Here is a 19,758-nt window from a genome sequence, read left to right as displayed (position 1 = left end):
GAAAGATGTTCCAGTTGTCCTCCCTTGCCCTCAGAGCGTAATGAAAAGAAGCAATGAAACTTTTTGAGTCACCTTGTAAAATGTCAGAGCTCAGTCTGTCTTGGAACGTAGTACTTGCCTTCAAGACTGAGAATTTTCTACCTTTGGCTATCTTAGCTTGCCAACGGAAATGTAAAATAATAGCAAACATTGGTAATTGGTTGAGAGATCTGGTACCTACAACCTTTTGCATTAATACCTAAAGTGAACTGTACCAGAATCCATTTGGACCACTTTTCCAAATGGATTGTTTGCTCGAGACCATAGTTTGCTTGTCTTTATTCACTCCTGCACAGAAGGTTCGCATCAAGGCAGGAAATGAACTATAGTGCATTTAAAGTGGACAAAATGTGGCCGGTGTGAATACAACCTAAAACACATGGTTGTCATTGCTTCAGATTATGTTATTATTTGATTCTCCGTCCGCAACCTGGAGGGCGATGTGAAGGCATATTAGAAAATCACTCAAATGAATGGCTGAGCTGCTACATTATGGACACATTTGGACCATAGTGTTGAAGCTGAGCTTAACATAGACAAAAATTGAAAGGTCTAAATAAGAGGCATGATATTTGTCCTTTAAAATGGCAGAACTCCACCTTGGAATCTAAACACGATTAACTGTCTCTTGCCAGTTGACTGACAGTTTCCTCTTTTTAACTCTTTGTAGACCGTATTTCCTAGAAGAATCACAAACATAGAGGTAGAATCTTACTAATGAGGAACAAAAGTGTAAAAAGGAACTGTACATCTCCAGCTTTCATGATGCCCATCATCGGAAATAAGACGACAGGGAGAAGAGCAGTCACAGCCAGAGGCATACACTCTGTGCACCAATACAAAGCCATCAGGATGATTGCATAGCCACATCTTGCTTCCTGTAATTAAACACACAAAAATAAAACAGGTCATAGTTTCAAATACTTTAACAGAACAAAAAAAAGGCAATTTTTTCTTGTGCGGATCATCCATCAATACATTTATTAAGATTAAATCTGATCCTGGCAGAATCATATTCCTTCCTCTATTATTTCCTTTTATAAGAATGGGAGACAAATGACCATTTTTACCTTTGAACTTTTTTTATACATACCTATGAGTATATGCAGCCCTCAGGAACACAAGTATGTAATAGTATGCATGATAAAACAGAATCAAAATCATAAATGGTTTGCAATTAAATGGTTTGAAATTAAAATCACTTTTTATCAAAATTGTTAGAGAGGGTGAGTTGCTTTGAGAACAGCCTCAGGATGACCTAAGGTTAGCAGATATGGCCTGGACCATTTTCTACTGAGGACTAGCACGCCGACTGTTCTTTCCCTCAGTGCAAAGAATATTTTACGTAGACATCAACAGAACAAAGATTTTTCAGGAACAACCTTGTAAAATTAGCAGCCACAAAGGAGATTATTCTGTACAGGAAACCGTTAACCCTTTAAAGCCCGATCCAAGAATAAAACAAAACTGAAAATTACTTTTTTTTGGTTTGAAGTCCTTATTTGGCCTTTTAACAAAATATGTAAAAAGAAAAAACAGAAATACATTTTTGATATTAATAATTTATTACTATGCGATAAGTCAAGATTATTTTTTGTGTAGTCTTCTGCCCTCTGTTATCAGGTATATCTGATTGTGTACAATAGGATTTTGAGCAAAGTTTTTACCATTAAATTATGCAAAAGGTGTCAGACGCAAAACATTTCAGAAACCGTACGTATCAAATATGATACATTTGGCATTACAGGGTTAAGGACTGACTTAAATTCTGCAAGAAGTACTTTGACGAATATTGTCAAAGTATTTTCTCTGAGGAACAAACTTTCCTTTTTCAGTAGAAAGCTGGAAAACCATTTTTTAAACAAAGAAAATTTGAACACAATGAAGCACTCATGTTGGATTCCTTTTCATCCGAAAGTGATTCCCTAGATTTGTTCCCAAGATTATAAGATTGGATCAAGTGATCTAAAAAGACATACAGGTTAGTAACAGCCTACATTTATTCAAACATAGGGAAGCATCATATCACTGGGCAAAGTGAAGTTGCTAAAGGGGGAGTGGTGGCCTAGTGGTTTGGGCATAGCGCATCAGTTCTGAGTTCAAGCCCCACTCCCACAGACTGCCACTCTGGGTCTCTGAGCAAGACCCTTAACCCCTGATTGCTCCATGGGCACCCCATAATGGCAGCCCACTGCTACGAAAGGGTATGGGTTAAATGTAGGGGTAAACTTCTCCAATGTGAGATTAATAAAGTTCAATTATTATTTACAATACTGAAACCTTAGATTTCAACTACCGGTATATGAATATATTGGGGTGTTTTCTAAAAAATGTTTGCTCATGGCAATTTTGAAGCAACTTTGATTAGATTTTAAACATGCAAAGAGACACAGAAGCCAAAGCAGACATTGACTTACTGCAGAGTTATCCTTCCCTACATTTGCCTTATCTCTGCTTCTCTTTAAAAGGCTATAAGACTTTACGCCAGCTGATAGTAGCAACCCTTGATCATCAAACAAACTGTTGTTGTTGTACTCTTGTCTCACAAGATATCTTTTATAGTTCCCTTGTAAAAATATAAAGCGCCGTTTAAACTGTCCGACACAAAAAATTCCATCGGGAAAATTCTGCTTGACCCTGAAGTTTATTTTATTTTGTGCTAAAAGTTTCTTTAAAAGAAAAAAGATGTTAAAGATATTTGTTTGACACCAATGAGGTTAGAAATTATAAATATTAAATAAGAATGCAAAATTTGCATGCATTGTTTTTAGAGTTGTTTAGAGAGGTATAATTTAAAATGCTTAAAATACTAACAGACATCAAGGTCCATAGAAAAACAGAACCTCCTATTTACAGCATCAGATGGACTTAATCTTGTACTTGATTGGGTATGCTACACACTTGTGATTTCCCTCATGTTGAAAGTAAATCACAATTTTTAGATTGGCAACAACGAGAAATTACAAAATCAACTAACAATATTGTTAAATTTAAAATATTTTCATGGACTTATTAGAATTTTTGCCCATTCTCAGTCATTCAAATCGACAATAAAGTGCAGAGAAACATGCTAGTTGGAAACCTTTGAACAATTAAGTTTGCATTGATTTGAGTGTAAGTGTACGATATGTTTTATATGCGAAAAGAATACTTAACAACCTCAAATGTTCAAAACTTTCATTTGTTGGAAGGCTTAGAAAAATAAGTATGTGGATTAAAAGATGCAAACATTCACAGAACAGGTGTTAATTTCGACAATAATGGTAGGTAACTTCTACTTGTTTTGCTCTGAGCTTCCAGCAGGTTCTTATCACCTGCATGAATGACTGTTATAGTAAGAGCACTGTTAAAATTAAAAAAATTACTCTGATTTCAATAGTTTAGCTCATTCGTACTCACAGAGGTGGGGATGACAAGTGGCAGAGGAAGAAAAGCGAGTGGAGTGACGACGATGATGATGTAGTTTCTGTGGTACCACATCCACTTTAATACATTTAACATGCAACCCATGATGGTCTCTGAAAGGCTAACGATCGGACCGCAGTTAGAAAACTCTTCTAAAGCTTGGTAGGTAAGTAGTTCCCAGAAAGCTGAGGCAGGCACACACTAGTCCAGTGTGAGGAGGAGGAGGCCAGTTGGAAAAAATTCAAAGAAGTCAGATCTTCTATCAATGGAGAAGTGCACCGTGGAAAGCTGCTATTGTTAAAAAAATAAATAAATGATTAGAATTTACTCTGTATGTTTGTGTTAGTTCATCAAACATTAGCTCAACACCAAGTGTTCACTATCCTTGACAGGGAGGAGGATGAAGTTCCAGGTAAAGAGAGTGGAGGCAGCTCTAGAGGAAGGGGGGAGGGACGGACAGATGGAGCCAATGATAGCTAAACAATGGTCAGGTTTATCAGGTGGAGTCCAGCTCTGTCATGTGTAACCAAGGTTCAGGGGGTTTACACGTTACAGCTGAGAAGGAGCCCTCTGTCAGTCTGCACTGGGGGGATCATAAGAGTTCAGGTTTCACAACATATAACCGATAAACTGGAGAGAACATAGGCCAAGTTTTACTTCAAGATTCAGTAGATCAGGAATGTGTTAACTAAGACTTTCGAATGGGAAATACACAATATAGATCTTTTTTTTTATATTTCTTTTATGCTACTTTCTGCTTCTTCACACAAGCATTGTTTCCTAACATATGAACCCTGTAGTAAGATGTCTTTAGCAGCTAAATATCTCTTGAACTTTCAGGAGGAGGTGAATGTTACACATAAACTATGTATAACATTTGGTCTTAAGCTTTTCCTTCCTTTTATCTTCACTTTTGTTAAAAATAAATTAATAAAAGAAAATTTGATATAACCAGTAACAGAGGGAATTTGAATTAAAACCAAAATTTAAACCAACTTGAGCCAATTTTATGCTAATTAGCTAAGTTGCTGGGTTAGCTGTATACAAAAGAAAGTTTCTATAATTACCTATATGCCATATTTTAAAGTAGTTAAAGGCTTTAAAGAAATGTCTGGAGAGTTTTTTGTTAATATACAATAAATCAACTATAAAACTTTTTGACATTGAGATTGCAATAGCAATTTCAACAGAATTTCAACCTGGTATTAATTCTCTTTGAGCTGAAAGCTGCAATTTTTTAGAGGAACTAAATGTACGTATGTCTGAAACACAGGGAACTTTATGAAGTAACAGGAGTCTTTAGGAATCCTTAGTTTGAAGCTCAATTCAAGTTTAGTTGGACAAAAAAGATTCTCCTTTGTGTTTGCTTTTAGTTTTTGTTTTTTGTTTAGCAGAAGAAAATCCAAATTTTAAAATTGGAACTTTCCTTTGAATGATTAAAATGAAAAAATGCTAATAAAGAAGCTCTATAGCTTTATTTCATTTCGTTTACATTTTTTAAATTCAAGTCTCCCGCTTTTCAAATTATGATGGGAGAAGGAATCATGTAATCCCATCACAAGGAGCTGAACTCTAGATTAATGCAAAAAATGTTCTCTCTCCTTTGTTGCTAATATGTGTTAAAATCTGATGGTAGCTCATTTAGAAGAAAACTTGAGGACTTTTTAGTTAAATTTATGTGTTATTTTATTATACTGTTTTGTGCTAGTAGAGCATGATTTTAAAGAAGCAAGTATATTAGTATTTTATCTTTTTAAAAAGACGAGTGGGTGTAACTGTTTATGTGCAACAAATATTAAAAACCATTTACATTTTTTATAGAGAGAATTCAACCAAAATCTTTAGTTGATTAAAGGGGCATTACATTTTCATAAACACAATAGCTTGGTTTTAACAAAAAAAATCTGAGCTTTTACTCAGTAAGTAGCAAAGAACTGTCTTAAGAGCACAGCTACGCTCAGAAAGGCAGCACGATAGCAGCTTCAGAAGGTTTTACGAGTTATTCAACATTAGAAAAGATTTTGAAATCATACTTTCTCTCTCAAATACAAAGGCTGTAATTCTGGATTATATATCTATATGTATTATGTATCGTCTGGATTAAACTTCTGAATTTAACAGCTGTAAAACAGAAAAAAAAAAGTTCATATACAGGCGCTATTGTGTTTTATAAATAATTTATCCCTACACTTCACGTGAAAGATAAGAGGTCATAAAATTCCACAACTGCAAACTACAACAGATTTCAGCTGCCAAGAGAACAAGGTTTAGTTGTACTTTCTGCAATGAAGATGAAGAACTTAAAATAAAATTTTAAAAAAGAAAATCAAGCCAATAACTTCGATTTGTATCTTTTCTTTTTTAGATTTTTGGATCAAATTTGCAGCATATGAAATGTGAATTGACCATTACATCAGATAATAAAAGATTCAAGTAAAGTTAGTCCTCAAAGTAACAAAGTAATCTTTGCATGAAAAACATAAACATTTCCTTTTTTTCTTATCAAATGAAAAGAAGGATATTTCTAATCATAAAATCATAGCTATTATATATTCATTTTGATAACTAAACTGAACTAATCGTTTTTATATGAGTGAATGTTCTACACAGTTCCTTTTACAATAAAAAGCTCAAAGGTTGGATCACTGCTCAAAGCCCGTTACACAAGGCAAGCAACTGACTTGCTGATGGATTAATAGCTCTCAATAACACAGGAATAGCAGTTATATTGATGACTAAATTGGCATATAATGGTGGAGCCATAAGGACTTAATTCATCAAATGTGACTGTGTTACTTTTTATTTCCTACTTCTTGCATTTGTTAGGTTGCAGTGAACTTTCCACTTGATAAAAAAACATTGAATGAGTCAGGTGTTTTAAACAATTTGGAGGCAAATAAAAAAAGATGATTTGTACAATAAAAAGCCAAACAATGTTTAAGAAATACTGAAATACATTTGATTAACCGCATTAGAAGAACACTTTTTATTGAGTCTATACATCTCAAAATGGTCCTCTGTGTGTGGGATAACGTAAAACTCTGCAATTCTGTGCTTTCTAAGGCCTGTACCTAAGAAAGATTTAAACAATGGCAGTAACCCAAGCATTACTTAATGACATAGGTTTTACAGACAATCAAAGTCCACACGCAATCCTAATCTATCCTCACCAGGTTTATGTCTTTGATGTAATGGATTTGAAAGCACATAATCATTCTGACTGCTTTTTGAAATAGCAGGATGGACAAAATCTGGATCATAACCAAAAATCCAAAAATATACAAAAATTGAAAAGATCCAAATAAAATAAAAACATTCCTTGTAAATCTATTTTATATAATGGAAAATTGAAATGCCACCTCACTCTGACTGCAGAGGTTTGATGATTTTAATGGGAGGAGGGTAAATCTTACAATAAGTAACAAATGCCTGTCAATGAATGATGAGGAACTGTTAGCATAGTGATCAGCTGTCCCTTCCACACTTTCTGCATCTCTTCACAGTGAGATCTGGCAGATTTAAACCTTATACACACACACACCACAAACGGCTTTGTTTTCATGACATATGGGGACATTTCATTGACTTGCATTTGTCTTATATATTTGTCTTATATGGCCTAACCCAGACCCTTACTCTAACCCCAACTATTACCAACATATATGCTTATCCTAAACTGAATTCACACCTTAGTCCTAAACTAACTCTACCATATGGTAACCAGTTGAATGTCCCCAAATGTACCTGTAAGTCTTTGTATGTAGGATATTTTGCAAAATACTTCCACCACATTCTAGGTTAAACAAGACCCCAACACACAGACATGTATATACATATACGTATATATTTATATATATATGTGTGTATATATATATCAGGAAAAAAGGAGCATGAGAAACTAAAGAAACACCAGTGTCTCAGAGAAGAGCTGGAGAAAACCTGGAAGCTCAAGACATCAGTGGCACCCGTGGTCATTGGGCACTCTGGGCAGTGACCCCCAAACTTGAGGAGTGATTACAGGAGATCGCTGTAAATGCATCAGACACTTAGTCCAGAAGAGTGCAGTTCTAGGGACAGCAAAGATACATACATCCACCTGCGACAAAGCCAAGCTGCTTTGAACCACCCCTCCATGAAGGCCAATCGGCATCCAAAGCTCATCTTAAAAGGCCTCCGATCCGCATCTGTCTGCTCCTGTGATCAGGCGTTGGATGCGCTGTAACTTCATTCAGATGACACACCCGGACTTTTACTGCGTTCCCTGTCTCATCTTAACCGGTCCGGCAGAAGACCGCCATATTGAGCCTGGTTCTGCCAGAGGTTTCTTCCCAACAGGGAGTTTTTCCTCTCAACTGTCGCTTTGTGCTTGCTCATCATGGACAGGTTCTCCAAACCTGTGTTATCCAAACTGGACTTCCATCTTCCAGGTCCCTGAGTGAAGCTCTAGTATCAGCTCCCCAAATCCACTGGATCTCCTCATAAAGCTCAGTAGACTGTCTAGCTAACCAGCAGTCTACAGACTGACCAACTTCATCTATCTCCACTCCACCACCAGTTTCAGGCCTGAGGGGGAGAACAGCCCTATTCTTTGCTCCTAATTGTCTTTTCTCTTTGTGTGAGTTTTTCTAGATTGAAATATATATATATATATATATTGGTTTGAGGGATTGCTGAAGAGTCAATGAGTCTGTGTAATCACCAGGCTTACCTTAGATGGAAAACTTTGAACCTATCTGACTGTATGATCTGGTTAAATTGTCTCTGTAAAATACCTTCAGATAAAATATGTTGTGAAAAGGAGCTATATAAATAAACTGAATAGAAATGAATTGAATTAAATTGGTCAAGCTGAAAGTCTGAGAGAAGAAAACCCCACTGTATTTGCTTTTGGTTGTTTATTCATCCCAGAGATCAATATTATGGAAAGTAAGCTAAGGTCACACAATGTTTAAAGGAAAATACATTTTGCTCTCTTTGCAAACTACGCTTCCTCTATAAACATACAGCACATATGTCTCATATTTGCAGTTTCCCATCAAGCTAAACGGAAATTAACTTCCATGCAATGCTTGCAGGATGTGATGGACAGGACAGAGGTCATTCGTTTTAGTTTAATGATTGTCACGCCTGAGTGTTGACCAATCAGGAGAGCAAATGCCACAGGGTCGGCAGCTTCTGAATAATAGCTATTGATCCTCTTCCGAGAGAGGCACACTCAGTTTAAACTCATCAGCTAGTCTGCTGGCTGTTATTTGGTGAAATTAAAGCTTTTCTACAGTTATATGGTCATAATTTAAGTGATAACTGAGCTACCATGAAGCCAGCAATGGTTCTGCTGGGCCTGGTGCTCCTGCTGGACACCATTTTTGGAGCTGAAGGTAAGAATGACATAGGATGTTTCGTTTGGGACCAAAATAACTAGATTGTCACAGTTATACCATTATAGAAATATGTGTATATAGCTTTTTTTTTTTTTTAGGTTTGTTCTACATTTTCAATGTTTATAGTCCTCTCTTTTATAATTTCTCCTTTTTTAAAATTACTATAAGTATTTTTTTTTTTATTATCCTATTTATCTTTTAAAACATACCAAATACCCAAATGAAAAAATCCATCCATCCATCCATTTTCTGACACGCTTCATCCCAAGTGGGGTTGCAAGGGGTGCTGGTGCCTATCTCCAGCGAGAGGCAGGGTACACCCTGGACAGGTCGCAAGTCCATCGCAGGGCACAAATAGAAAATAAAAGAGTAAAAGAAATGCATGTTTACATTAGATATTTTGGGTTGCTTTCTTTTTTTGTTTTTACTTCACATTAGCTTTTCCCAACATTGTTCTATAACAGTTCTTTGCAGTCCAGCAACAACAGTTAACAAAGATCAAACTTTCATATATCTGTTATGTAGTTTGAAAATTGATTATTTCAAGTCAAATTCTGTCGGTTTGTAATAAAAAAAAACAGATTAACCATGAAATAAATAATTGTATATGAATGTATTTTAAATATTAAGGCTTATTAGCCATGACACCATAATTTCGTTAACAGTTCTTCTAATGTTTGCTACTGACCTCTGATCAGAATGTGCACTTTGTGACTGAAACAAACAAACTGCTCTCTTACAGAGTCCTGCTTGGGTCGATGCGGCTCCTTCAGCCCGCTAAACAAATGCCAGTGTGACTCAATGTGCGTGTATTATACGAGCTGCTGTCAGGACTTTTCCACCATCTGCCCCAAAAAGGGTTCGTACATTTAGAATATCCCAACTTTATTCTGTAATTTTGGATAAGTAATCAGTGCAATCAACAGGTTGTATACATGAAATCTTCTCTGCTCTAAGTTTCTCGAGGGGACACATTTGGAGAAGCAGAAGATATGACTGACCCTACACCAAATTTGAACACGGTCACACCGACGTTGCCCTCCTCTTTAACCCCCCCACCTAACACCACGCACGGGTATGCGCCGACTGTTGACCCCAACGCAGAGCCCTGCAGTGGGCGGCCTTTTGATGCATTCCTGCAACTGAAGAATGGTTCGATCTATGCATTTAGAGGTAAAACGTAGAATGTGCTTTTCTATATTCATTTTTCACTTGTGTTTTTTATGGGTTCACGGCCAGTTTCCAGAGGCTGAATGGGACAGATTTTAAAAAATTTGCTGCAAAATTATCCATGCATCTGGCAGATTTAGATGTTCAAGTTTTTTCTCATTAGACCAAGTAGTTTCACCTCAATAGGAAATTAGCATCCCTCAAAGCATAATAAAACCAAGTGAAAGCAGTATTGAATAAAATAAACTGGTGTTTTTATATTTACCGCTCTCAGTAATCATTGGTTAAAAGAGATCTTAGTTGCTGAGCAGTTTTTTCCTTGTGCCACCTGATAGAACCAACTTAGTAAATCAGTTTGGTCCCTATTTGTTTATCTTTTTTTCCAAATGAACTTTTCAGGGACCCATTGGATTTAGCCCTACAAACAGTCAATATTTTTTCCTGTGTCAGCCTGATTTTTCACTGTGTAATGGATCAGATCAAAGCCAAAATGGTTCCCCTTCGAAAGCCAGTCAAACTCTACTTATGGGATGCACTTCATTTTCTCATAAAGAAATAACTTAATTTATCTTATCATTCTGAACACTTAATTATTTAGTTTTTCATTAGATTAATTTTAAAGCTAATGTGGGGGTAGATAAACCGCACCCCCCAGACGTACAATATATTTTATAAAGTGATTGTTTTGGGTTTATTTGTAGATGTCTGTGTTTTTGCGACAGAAATGCGACAACAATTGAGTCAAAAGGATGAGAATATTGATATAATAAAAAAAGAAATGCATTAAATCTCATCTTAAATTCTTACAGTTGGTATCATCTCCCCCAGGTGAATATTTCTTTGAACTGGATGACAAGTCCATTCTTCCTGGTTACCCTAAACTTATCGAGGACGTGTGGGGAATCCCAGGACCCATCAGTGCTGCGTTCACCCGCATCAACTGCCAGGGAAAGTCCTACATCTTTAAGGTGGGAATCCCTGCAGAGTGATCTGCAACCAAGCCCTGAACATTTAACACTTTGCTTCCAACTACAAAAAAAAAAAAGATTTTACACCAAATAATTAATAATTGAGTCCTAGTCTGATCTGAGTGTGATTTAAATAGGGAGAAGGAGTAATATCAGTATTTGAAGCCTCGCTGGCGGTGTCTACTTGTATGTTGAAGTTTAAAACCCCCGTAGTCATTAAAATTAAATATGTCTTGTTTGAAACACACCACTTCAAGATGCTGGGTTTGTTATTTAACAATTTAAAAAATTACATCATTTGATTTTTTGAGGGAAGTAACTTTCTTTTCAACCACAAACCACATAATCTAGATTTAATTTTCTTTTCTTAATTTCACTGAGATCGCTCAGCAAAATACTACTTTAAACATTGTGCCGTGAAAATAAAGATAGCTAATTGAAATCATTTATTTTTCATATACTTTTTCTTTTTCCTGGAATTTTATGAACGTAAGGAAACATAATCATTGTTCTATAATATCTAATAATACAAACTCTATCTAACAACAAAGGTATGTTTTACAGACAAATATAAACTAGTGAACTACCAGAGCATTATCCTGCCACCACCATGTTCCACACATTTAAGATTGATTTGCTGTGATAAATTTCTGCTAATCATGCATCTAGGCTAAAAATCCACTAAACTACATTTTTGCTGTGCCTCCAATAAGACTTAGGGGCAGATTTTTTTTACAGAATTCCTGATTAATTTATTTCAACAATTAATTTGTTATTCCAACTTTCCTGCTGCCTCTTGTGTCCCCATGAGCTGTGATCTCAGCAGATCATCAGCAATCTGTTCTATAACCTAACCTTACATTTTAGCCTCTCTACAACCTTACCAACCTGTCTGCTGTGCTCCCTGGTCTCCATGATGCTGTTTGTTCATTAATGATATCAAGCAAACCTCTGAGGCCTTCTTGGAACAGCTGGATTACAGACAAGACTCAGTTTACCACTGCACTTGATTTTAATAAAAGGGTGGATTAAAAAGTGTGCACCATGTTTTTCAAAGTTTTATTTGCCATAAACCTTAAATGCCTTTTATAATTTTTCTTCCACTTCATACTTATTCGCTATTCTGTGTTTGTTGGGCAAAATAAAAACATTTACGTTTGTGCTAGTTCTGTGAAGTAAATGTAAAATACCTCTCTTTCAAGGCACAATGATTATAAAAGGGTGTGGATGTCATGATTTGTTTGTGGATTGATGACCCAAAATGCAGAGGCAGGAAGGCAGAGATTATTATCTTGTGGGTTTAATAAAGTAGAACAGAAAACAGAGGCAAGAAAATCCAAAATCCAAACACAAAAACTAAGTCCAAAAGAAACTTAAAACCAGGAGTTCAAATATCCAAAAATACCAAAAGCAAATCATGAAAACAAAGTCTAAACAAACCAGAAACTGTGGAGACTCCAATCTAGAAGAGGTAGGCTCAGAGAGACGGAGTTGGAGGAAGTAGACGAGGTTAGACGAGGAACTGAAGAGAGAGGGGTTTTAAAGGAGACTGAGACAAAGAGGGGGCTAATGAGGAAACTGGGAGCAGGTGTGCACAGAACAAGAGAGGGAAAGAGCTAGGGAGAAAGGAGAACATAAGATGGCAGCAGAGGGCAACAAAAAGAAACCTGGAAGACTGGAAATAACAACAAAATAATAATTAAACCACTAGGACTATAAAACATGGAGAAAAGAAAACTAAACACTCAAAAGAAAAAACAACAGAACCAAGACTAAGACAGTGCCTGAGAAAAAACCAAAGAACTCAATAAACTAAGAATTAACCCACTAAAACTAAAAAACAAGGAGCAAAGCAAGACTGAGCACTAAAAAGAAAATATAACAGAACCAAGACTAAGACAGTACCTGAGAAAAAACCAAAGAACTCAATAAACTGAGAATTAACCCACTAAAACTAAAAAACAAGGAGCAAAGCAAGACTGAGCACTAAAAAGAAAATATAACAGAACCAAGACTAGGACAGTACCTGAGAAAAAAACTAAGAACTCAATAAACTAAGAATTAACCCACTAAAAGTAAAAAACAAGGAGCAAAGCAAAACTGGATACTGAAAAGAAAAAACATAACAGAAACAGAAAGCTGACAGTGGACACAGGAGGGGGTACAGTGCACACTCATATGCATAAAATATTTTATAAAAAGCCGATCATAGGAACTTTATTTCTGCTAAACAAATATTCTGCTTTATTTCTCCTCAAAATGCATGATTTTTATAATTTTGTCAAATATTTACTTGTTAAAAGTGCTCCTAACTCAGGGATAATATCAAGATTTTAACATTTAACTTTCCTGTATAATCTGTATATTGTTTTCATATATACATTATTCTCTGTTTATATATACCATTTATAGTCACTACATACATAGTCTCTGTGCACATGTGAGTAAATACTTTATCCTGTATAGCACTTCTGGATAGATGCAAACTACATTTTGTTGCTTTGTACGTTGTGACAGTTTAACGAAAATAAAGTTGAATTCTATTTTAACATAATCAAAGCTCACACCATTTGGCTTTACATATTTTGTGCCTAAGGGCAACCAGTACTGGAGATTTGAGGGAGACGTCTTAGACGAGGACTATCCAAGGGACATTTCTGTGGGTTTTGAAGGTATCCCAAGTCATCTGGATGCAGCGTTTGCTGTACCTGCACCAAGTCACAGAGGAAAGGAAAAAGCCTACTTTTTTAAAGGTAAGAGATGAGAGATAAAGTACCATTTAAAAAACAACATGTCTTTTTGATTATCATGTATCAATGTGGGCTTCAGAAGACGAACTTAAGAATTAGATCCATTCGGATCTAAGGGGGGGAGTGGCAGCCTAGTGGTTAGGGCAGAGAGATTGGAATCCTGAGGTTCTGAGTTTGAGCGTCACTCCCACGGACTGCCACTCTGGGTCCGTGAGCAAGACCCTTAACCCCATACTGCTCCGCGGGCGCCCCACGATGGCAGCCCACTGCTCCCCAAGGGGATGGGTTAATTAAATGCAGAGGTAAATTTCTCCAATGTGAGATCAATAAAGTTCAGTTATAATTATTATTAAAGATGACAAAGGATAAGAACCTTAAGTGGACATTTATTTTCTGTACATAACCACCAGTTGTCTCCTCTAAGAGAAAGAAATTATGATAATTTTTCCAAAAAGACTACAGAAGAAGAAAAAATATACAAGTGTTTTTTTAATTAAACTGCAATGTTAGAACAAGGGGGTTAAGAGAAGTCCTGTTTCTCATTTATTGCATACAGGTAACATTAATAATGAAAACATATAATAAATAAATGATAAAAGAAAACATGTTTTATTTCTCAGGTCAGAAGTATTACCAGTATGAGTTCAAGCACCAGCCGTCTCATGAAGAGTGTGTCTACATGAGCAGAACCTCTCCATCTGTTCTCTTCACACGTTACACCGACCTGTTCTGCGATCAGCCGTTGGAGAGCCTCCTCACAGACCTCTTTGCAAACCTCTGTAAGACTGAGATAAAGATGTGTTTACATGCAGTCAATCTATAGGAATATGATTGAAATGTTTTTCTTTTTTAGATTTTAGTTAATCAATTAACCATGTGAAAATGACTATATGTAAGTTCACATTGGGTGATGTTTTTAAGGCTTTAACTCCGGCGATGTACAGCTAATAAAAATATCACACTTTAGAATAGAATATTTTTTAGGAAAGTTGTTTCAAATGTTAGTTTTAATCTGAAAAAAGAGCCAAATCACATTACATTATCCTATAAATATGTCTATAAGAGTACTTTAACCAAATATATATTAGATACTATTCTTCAAATGCTTTTTAACAGTAACAGTCATTCAGCCAATCACATAGCAGGAACTCAGTTAATTAACAGATCTAGATAAGTTGAGGACCTGCTGCTGAAATGAGAACCAAGCATCAGAATAGGAAAGAAAAGGTAATTAGGTAACTATGCATGTTGCACTGCAAAAAATTATCTAAACATGAGACAACATGTCTGAAATTAAGTGTATTTACACTTAATTGGAGCAGGTATATAAGATGATTTGCCGATGGAATTCGTATTTTTACTTTTAAAATAAGATAATAAGATATTATGCACTCAAACTAAAACAATGCTACTTTTTTTTCTTATATCAAATGTAAATTGTCTTGTTCCAGTGGCAAAGTGTCTCACTTACCTCCTTAATTCAAGAAAAAATGCACTTATTTTAAGAAAAAAATTACTAATTGAGATTCAATTTTCTTGCAGTGTGCATGCTTGTTGATTGGTTTAAGTACTTTGGAAATTATTACTAATTTACAGAAGTTTACCTGTAATCACATTTTGGTTTAGAAAGCATGCAGTGAATGGGCTAGAGTATTTTTGATGTCAGGGAGGATTGGACAATAGAAAGGCTTGTTATAGATGTTAAAGGAATTCAGCAGTTCAAACAGTAACACGCCACACCCTGCGGCAGAAGAATACATCACTGGGTGACATTCCTTTCAGAAAACAGGAAACTGAGGATACAATACCATACAGGACAGTTTCTTTAATTTATGCCATGAAGATATCAGGCAGTTCTGGGGACAAAAAAATGTCCCAATAGGTAAAAGCAAAGAGTATAAAATAAAATGGATGGTAACTGTATATTTAATAAATATTATTCATCCATAACTTGCTTCTTGTTCCCTCTTCTACCTTCAGACACACATGACACCAGCTCCAGGCTCATCATGAGGGACTGGCGAGGCATCACACCACCTGTGGATGCCGCCTTAGTGGGAAAAGTTTCTTTCAATCCCAAGCCCACCATGTCTTCTCCAGCAGCCAGGCGAAGGAGCAGAGGGAGGAAGAGGAGGCCAAGCAGGAGACGTGGCCCCCAGCGCAGGAGGCAAAGTCGCTACGTGTTTGATGACATGTGGTTTTATGATGATTTGTTTGACTTTGGCCTGGATTACAGCGACATGGCTGAAGAAGTGACAGTGCAAGATTATAAAGGCACCCCCGTTCAAAACGTCTACTTTTTCAAAAAAGGTGATTGCAGGAAGTCATTTTTAAACATTCAATACTTCATTAGGTTTCTTCATTTTGCATCTTGTCTCTTAACTTTTTACCGTATTTCATTTGGACTTTTTTTCTTTTCATGTTGACAGATAAGTACTACAGAGTGTCTCTGCAGACAAAACGTGTGGACATTGTCAGCCCTCCGTACCCAAGGTCCATTGCGAAATATTGGCTGGGCTGTGAAGAGAAACCCCCAAGTGATACACCCAGAGCAGAGAAGAGATAGGCTAGCTAAACTACAGACACACGCTATAAGTGTCTTCATTGCATCTCTGTGTAACTAACACCCTGAGTCTAGTGAAACCCTTTACTAATTCAATATTACTGTATTTCTGTTTTAGCCTACACCCATCAAATGCATATGTTAAGGTTTAGTATGCTTCTTTACATTTTAAAGGGATAGATCAGGTTATTGCAATAAGATTGACTCTTTATCTATGGTCTGTAAAAAAGGTTTTGATTTAAGGTCTACATTTGATGATTCCCTCCTATTGTTTCCATTTGGTACAAATGCAGATTAACTGGAGCTAAATCCTGAGGGTTTAAGTCTAAAACTGTTTTCTACAATCCTAAAAAAAAATACTTGACACGCAAAACAAGTAAATATGTATGTAAAAAAAAAAAAAAACAGTTTAGAGAACATTAAATTGCTGCCATATTTGCGGTGATTATTTATGCAGATATGGAGGCAGGAAATGGGTTCCCACCAATAGTGTTCTGGTTTATAACCTAAATGAAAGGTGAAGGCAAAAATAAATAAATCCAACTAAATAATCCAAATAAATCCAACTGAACTTGAATTAGAAGGTAAACATTCAAGAGGCTCATTTACTTCCTACTATTAAAACTTAAACTCTGAAAATACATTTTGTGATTTGAATTTGAACCGCAGAGATGCTTTCTGTTGCAGTGATTTTAATGGTGTTGATTTTATTGTGCTAACTTTCTTTTTTCCATACTTACCTCATACATTTACACATGTCCATAGGTACGATGGTGCTGACTTAGGTTGCTGTAATATGTTTGCTTTTTACTCATGTTTAGGGTGTAACTCTGACCAAAATGCTTTGCATGTTCTGACCAAAATGCTTTGCATGTTCTGTTCTTGTATATCTTAAGTTAGGATATAAGATGCACTGACCCTAACTCAGGAGCTTTGCAGGTGTGAATTTGATTAACGGTTCTTAAAGAGGCCCTACCATGAGTTGCTCTGACATTTTTTTTAGACTGTAGTTGTTCAGAGAAAGGTAGAACTCTAGTTTGATAATAATTCCTCTTGATGTAGCCTTCAGGGTCTTGGTCCAACTAATCTCATTCTTATCTAAATTAATACAATGTTAAAGTTTTCTTGTGCAGATAAAATATTAATTTAGTTAACATTTTTATCATAACCTTCCCTTTAAAAAAAAAAAAAAAAAAAAAAACACTGATCTAGTCTAACTTTTGGGGGTTTTTTTTTGGCAATTCTATAACTGAACTCATTTCTGTCTTATCCTGTAAAGGTTTCTATATTTTGCTTTCTGCTTGAATAATTTTGTGATATTAATGTAGTTTCCTGACCACTTCAGTTGGCCCTTCAGATTCTTGGAGGAGTTGCGCCCACTTGTGGACGAATGATCTTCAGAAAATATTTAATATGAAATAAAATCTAAAGCTGATTATATGCCTATTGTTTCTGTTTGCTGTTATTTTTTTTTTTTTTTTATTTACAGTGCTACCGTTTCAATATCAGTGTTTTTATCACTATAATAAGCTTGAATGCCAGTTGCTTCGTTTATTTGTTTGTTTACTGGTTTATTTTTTTTGAAAAATTGCAAAGTTCCCGATTTTATTTTATATTTTTATATATATGTTTATTATTTCTTATTTTGGCATATTAAACTGTGGAAGTCTTAAATCGATTAGTTTCCCGTACAAGCTGCTGATTAAAAAAAAAATTATGTTTTTTATAGTACGTGATCATGACCCAAACTTTACGGCAGTAAATTACTACTTTATTCTCCACACTGTTCTAACTTCCGGTTATATTTTAAACGTATTTGATCTAGGATTGCAGTTTTAGTTGGAAAAATAATAATAATTTCAGAGGTGAATGTAACCTCTATTGTTAGTAATTACTTTTATAAAATAGGAGCAGTAACATCACAATTGTTTTGTGTTTGTGACAGCGTTGAATACATAACTCTTTATATTGTCGCCGAATTGTTTTTTCGTTGTCACAATATTTCACACATTTATGTAGCTTTACCTTAAACCCAGGGAGAAACCCATTAAAAAAAAATGCCACCCACAATATGGCGGCTAGGTAGACGTATAACGACACTCGAGCAAGGCTTTTATGTCGAGGGACAACATTTGTCATTATGGAATTTTACATTTTGTGTACATTGGGAGTGGGGGGGTAGATAAATATACACATTATAAAAATGGCTAACTGTCAAGAATAAATTATCAAAAGGCACCGCTGGGATTCGAACCCAGGATCTCCTGTTTACTAGACAGGCGCTTTAACCAACTAAGCCACGGCGCCCTGTGACCGCGAACGCAATATGTGCATTTTTGAATCCAGATACAACAAAGCCTAGATATATCTTTTTTTATTTCTCTGGTGCATCACTGATATAAAGTTATAATACTTTAAATAATTGTTTCTACAATATAAACATCGGATTACATATCGAGATCTCAAGTGAAAATATAGTCCAACATAGCAGCAGAGATCTCCAGATCAGACAGGCTGAAGTCGCCTGCCAACTCTTTCAGGCACAGATCAGCCAGGTCGTCCAGAGACTCGTCTTCAAAGCTGAAACCCTGGAGTTCCAGCTCACTCTGAGGGATGTCCGTTGGCTCAACGTGGGCAGCTGCAGTGCAACGGCTCACATCTGTATGGGCGTCCTGTGCACATCCTAGTACAGCTTCTAGTTCCCTGTAATCCCAGTCATCGAGTCTATGGGGAATCGAGTTGTGGTCATTATCGTTCAAGAAATATAATGCAAACAGATCAGGGGATGAAGGTTGAAGGCTGAAGGTCTGAGGACTTGGAGCTGGACAGCCAGGTGAGGACAGGAGAGATGGGAATGATGGATCCATGTGGGGCACTGATGGGCTGCAGGGTGTGGAATTATCAAACTCAGATTTTATGCTATCCGAACGGGGGTGCGAGGGTTTTCTGGTTTGCTTCTTGCTCTTGAAGTAGCGCGCGCGACGGTTTTGAAACCAGACCTGTTGAATAAATGAAATATAATGTATCAAACATCGTGCTGTAAAATCCCGACTTGATCTCGGTAAAAATATGTGGCATACCTGAATCTTGGACTCAGGTAGGCCGGTCAAATGAGAAAGAGACTCCTTCATTTTGATGTTAGGATACTGAGTGATGGAGAAGGCCCTTTCCAGCTGGCTCAGCTGCGCCTTGTTGAAGGTGGTCCTCTTCCGGCGGCGCCGGTTCTCCGAGCGGTCCCTGAAGGCAGCATCAATGTCAACTGCAGAGAGATCATACGCTTTGATTAAATTCAGTTCAATTTATTTCTATAGCGCCAATTCATAACACATGTCATCTCAAGGAACTTTACAGTTCACCAGATTATCCAGTCAAATTGATTCAAAGTTTTATGTCAAAGGAAAACCAGTTGATTCCATTGAATCTCTCACACTAAGCATGCTTGTAGCGACAGTGGAGAGGAAAAACTCCCTTTTAACAGGAAG

At 36.3% G+C, this 19,758-nt stretch overlaps 2 protein-coding genes and 1 non-coding gene across 3 annotated transcripts in view; 1 reads left to right on the top strand and 2 right to left on the bottom strand.

The window, feature by feature from the left end:
• LOC107084195 (solute carrier family 13 member 2-like) overlaps positions 1–3,778 on the bottom strand; it is a 12,369-nt gene extending 8,591 nt beyond the window's left edge. The window contains exons 1-2 of the mRNA XM_015373906.1: positions 3,439–3,778; positions 789–917 (exon numbers count right to left, since the gene is read on the bottom strand). Coding sequence (XP_015229392.1) covers positions 789–917; positions 3,439–3,549 — 240 coding nt within the window. The 5' untranslated portion in view covers positions 3,550–3,778. The remainder of the gene's footprint in view (positions 1–788; positions 918–3,438) is intronic.
• Positions 3,779–8,684: 4,906 nt separating this feature from the next.
• Positions 8,685–17,403, top strand: LOC107084203 (vitronectin-like). The gene is made up of 8 exons (XM_015373916.1): positions 8,685–8,822; positions 9,568–9,684; positions 9,783–9,998; positions 10,824–10,963; positions 13,560–13,716; positions 14,334–14,492; positions 15,694–16,023; positions 16,143–17,403. The coding sequence occupies exons 1-8, from the start codon at positions 8,759–8,761 to the stop codon at positions 16,277–16,279; spliced, it is 1,320 nt and encodes a 439-aa protein (XP_015229402.1). The 5' UTR covers positions 8,685–8,758; the 3' UTR covers positions 16,280–17,403.
• Positions 17,404–18,509: 1,106 nt separating this feature from the next.
• Positions 18,510–18,583, bottom strand: trnat-agu. Its single transcript has one exon. It is a non-coding gene; the product is annotated as a tRNA-Thr (tRNA).
• Between the last annotated feature and the right edge of the window lie 1,175 nt (positions 18,584–19,758).

This window comes from Cyprinodon variegatus, unplaced genomic scaffold, assembly GCF_000732505.1.
Source record: "Cyprinodon variegatus isolate N-32 unplaced genomic scaffold, C_variegatus-1.0 Scaffold94, whole genome shotgun sequence".
NCBI classification, from domain to species: Eukaryota; Metazoa; Chordata; class Actinopteri; order Cyprinodontiformes; family Cyprinodontidae; genus Cyprinodon; species Cyprinodon variegatus.
Note: the sequence above shows the minus strand (reverse complement) of the source record. Positions and strands in the feature narration are given on the sequence as shown.

Excerpts from the sequence above, each read along its gene's own strand:
- LOC107084203 (XM_015373916.1), top strand. The coding sequence starts at position 8,759 with ATGAAGCCAGCAATGGTTCTGCTGGGCCTGGTGCTCCTGCTGGACACC. Across the intron at positions 9,685-9,782 it reads CACCATCTGCCCCAAAAAGG|TTTCTCGAGGGGACACATTT; the intron begins GTTCGTACATTT and ends CTCTGCTCTAAG. Across the intron at positions 10,964-13,559 it reads GAAAGTCCTACATCTTTAAG|GGCAACCAGTACTGGAGATT; the intron begins GTGGGAATCCCT and ends TTTGTGCCTAAG.